Source organism: Plasmopara halstedii (genome assembly GCF_900000015.1).
Source record: "Plasmopara halstedii genome assembly, contig: Scaffold_672, whole genome shotgun sequence".
NCBI lineage: Eukaryota > Oomycota > Peronosporomycetes > Peronosporales > Peronosporaceae > Plasmopara > Plasmopara halstedii.
In genome coordinates, this window is record NW_020187589.1 from 468,691 (window position 1) to 471,427 (window position 2,737).

At 42.0% G+C, this 2,737-nt stretch overlaps 1 protein-coding gene across 1 annotated transcript; it reads left to right on the top strand.

Annotated features, from left to right (window-relative positions):
• Positions 1 to 225: 225 nt before the first annotated feature.
• Positions 226 to 2,226, top strand: PHALS_13713 (hypothetical protein L914_17017; the record flags this gene model as incomplete). The annotated part of the gene is made up of 1 exon (XM_024729520.1): positions 226 to 2,226. The coding sequence occupies one exon, from the start codon at positions 226 to 228 to the stop codon at positions 2,224 to 2,226; it is 2,001 nt and encodes a 666-aa protein (XP_024579889.1).
• Between the last annotated feature and the right edge of the window lie 511 nt (positions 2,227 to 2,737).

Here is a 2,737-nt window from a genome sequence, read left to right on the forward strand (position 1 = left end):
GTAACATCGCAAAAACTCGTCGCTAAACGGTTTAAAAATGATCAAAAGCCGAGAATACATCACTATAAAAGTATTTTAAACTTTGAACGGTTCAACTGAAGCTTCCGTCACGACACGCACAAGTAAAATTAATTTATTCGATTGCACTCCAACATCAAAGACGTCAAGGCAAGTCTTGAAGGCATTTAACACAGACAGTCCTACTTTTGGGGACAAATATCCCAAATGTCGTTCGGTCCAACAGTAAAAAGCGTCAAGACACCTGAGCTTTGGTCACTCCCACGGATCGGATTCGTTGTATATCGTGCAGCCGTATTCGTGACTGCTGTGTTCTACTTGAAGATCTCAATGGATTCATTTATCACAGCACTCATTGTATTAACTGGTGTCGTTTCTCACGACTTGCCAATCGAGACTCACGAATCGCATCTCATCGTCAATTACATTGGCACAGCAACGGTTCAAACTAGCCCTTTGGTGCAAGAAGTTCTTGAAGGATCTACCGCACCACGAAACGACACTTTGTATCTTGAAACAGCAACCGCACATTCATTTAGAAGCTGTTCGGATGTACCAAATTTTGATGCGCACATCTACAGCAATGACTTCTTACGTTTTGTCTTTTCGAGAATGCAAATGTACGCCTCATATAATTTGACATATATGAAAGACTTGGAACTGGTGGTCCCGGTAGTAGACTGCACTTTTGATATGCTGACATGGGGTGATAAGACTTCCGCACGTGTGTATTACCTCGCACGGCAAAAGAGCGGTTCACTTAAAACGGTCATTTTGTCGACTATGCTCTCGGTTCAAGACTATGAGGTTCAACAGCAATTTCAGCGAGGACCTGGAATGGTGCTTCTAGTGACAGCGATTGATGATATGCGTAGCTCTGCACTTAAGCATAACATCGCTGTAGCGCTGAACTACCCGTACGTTGCTGAACCAAAATTTGTCTACTCAGAATTGCAAGGTTTGGATGAAGATAATTACTGGATCCTCAAAGCGTTGCCAAACACCCGTACAAAGGACCCTGGTCAAGTCATACGAATGGCTCGCCGTTTTGGTCGCTTCAGAGGCGACGTGACGTCGCAGTCAAATATTGAAGTAGCACATTGGGATTTATCGAATGACCCAAGAGTAGAGCTACGTGAATGGAGGTGGTACAGCAGAGCTGTGCTTCACGATTCATGGGCCTGGGCTCATGCTATTCACGGAATTTTCGCCATCGATGTGATTGTTAATCTGAGCTTGCTTACATTTATAATCTATCGACGTTTTCGTATGGGATACATTTGGTTGGGAGATGCATTTTCCACTATTTCAAGCACGCTTCTATATCGAGGGCTACTTGTTCTCGTGTTTTCTCAACTAAATGGGTATTGGACAGTCACAAAGATGATTATCTCAATCGGGGATACTCTCACGGATCAACACGTCGTTTATTACAAACCGGAACTTGTTCATGCTGATTTCTTGGCCATGTATTTGAATTTAGTGAGTTTTATAAGCTACTTAGCTCGCGAGCGTATAGATCCACTTTTAGCGTTTGCAACTTTCGAGCTGGGATGGGGATATCGTGTTGAGCTTATTGATATGTTCCCAGTATTTAGAACAACTGTTACAGACTTTGCGTTTGCTGATACGACGCGAGGTCTTTTGCATGTGCGACCTGGTTTAGCAGCTTTGTCACCTATGGAATTGCTTACATCGTACAGTATTCCTGAGAATCGATTCTACGTCGTCTGTTCTATTATATTCTCCATATTTAGCCCCATTGTATTGGTCATTGGTTATATAGTAGTGAGAAAAATCGCTCGGCGCGAGGATCTCGGTGAAGGGCGTCGATCAAGTGTATACAGAACCGACAATATGAATCAAACTGATCTCACAACTTTTGAGGCTGCTACTGGTGCAGCTTTGGGAAACCGATATGGAATTGTATCAAGTTATAAGAATTATGTCATGGAGAACGAGACAATCTTAGCGACTATTGATGCAGTATATGGCAGTGGGTTTCTCGTTGCTAATAACAAATTTGTTGTTGCGACTCAAGATTTGATTCCATTGTTTTTAATGAAGGCAACCCATGTGCGCTTTACCAATATATTTGTGTACGAAATTGTTGACGGAAGGGCTGTGAAGAAAAGTTCACAACTTGTCTACCCAGAAAGCATCAAGTGGAATGATCTTTTTCATCTCGACGTAATTGTGCTCTCCTAACTTGGACAAATAGGTTACGATCTTTATTACAGAACACACAATTTTTAATTTGTGACACAAATCATTGGTTTATTTAATGCTTTTAATATTATGAAGGCACAAAACACATATAACCTAACGTAATATGTATATGCGTGTATCACAGTAAATGATGATGAAATTTAAATTTGAACGAACACTGATCAAATCTCCAATAACAAGTTTAGCCCTATCAGTCTCCTACAATCCGTTAGTCGGCTTTACCTTTTTCGTCGAGCAAAAAAGCGTTCGAGCGACTTCGCGTGGCTGTCTTCGAGAAGTTTTGATGGTTATTCAGGCGCGCCTATTCACGCCGATAGTCTAACTAACATGTGTTGCAGAAACTTGGCCGTTTTAACGCGCCTTTATAGCAAAGAATTGGACCGATTGAAACGAGGGACCGTTAGGTCGGCGCAGAGGGAATTGCTGCTGAGGTATAACTCCACTTCAAGCTCAGGATGAGCTTCATGGTCAAATGAAATACCACATCGTA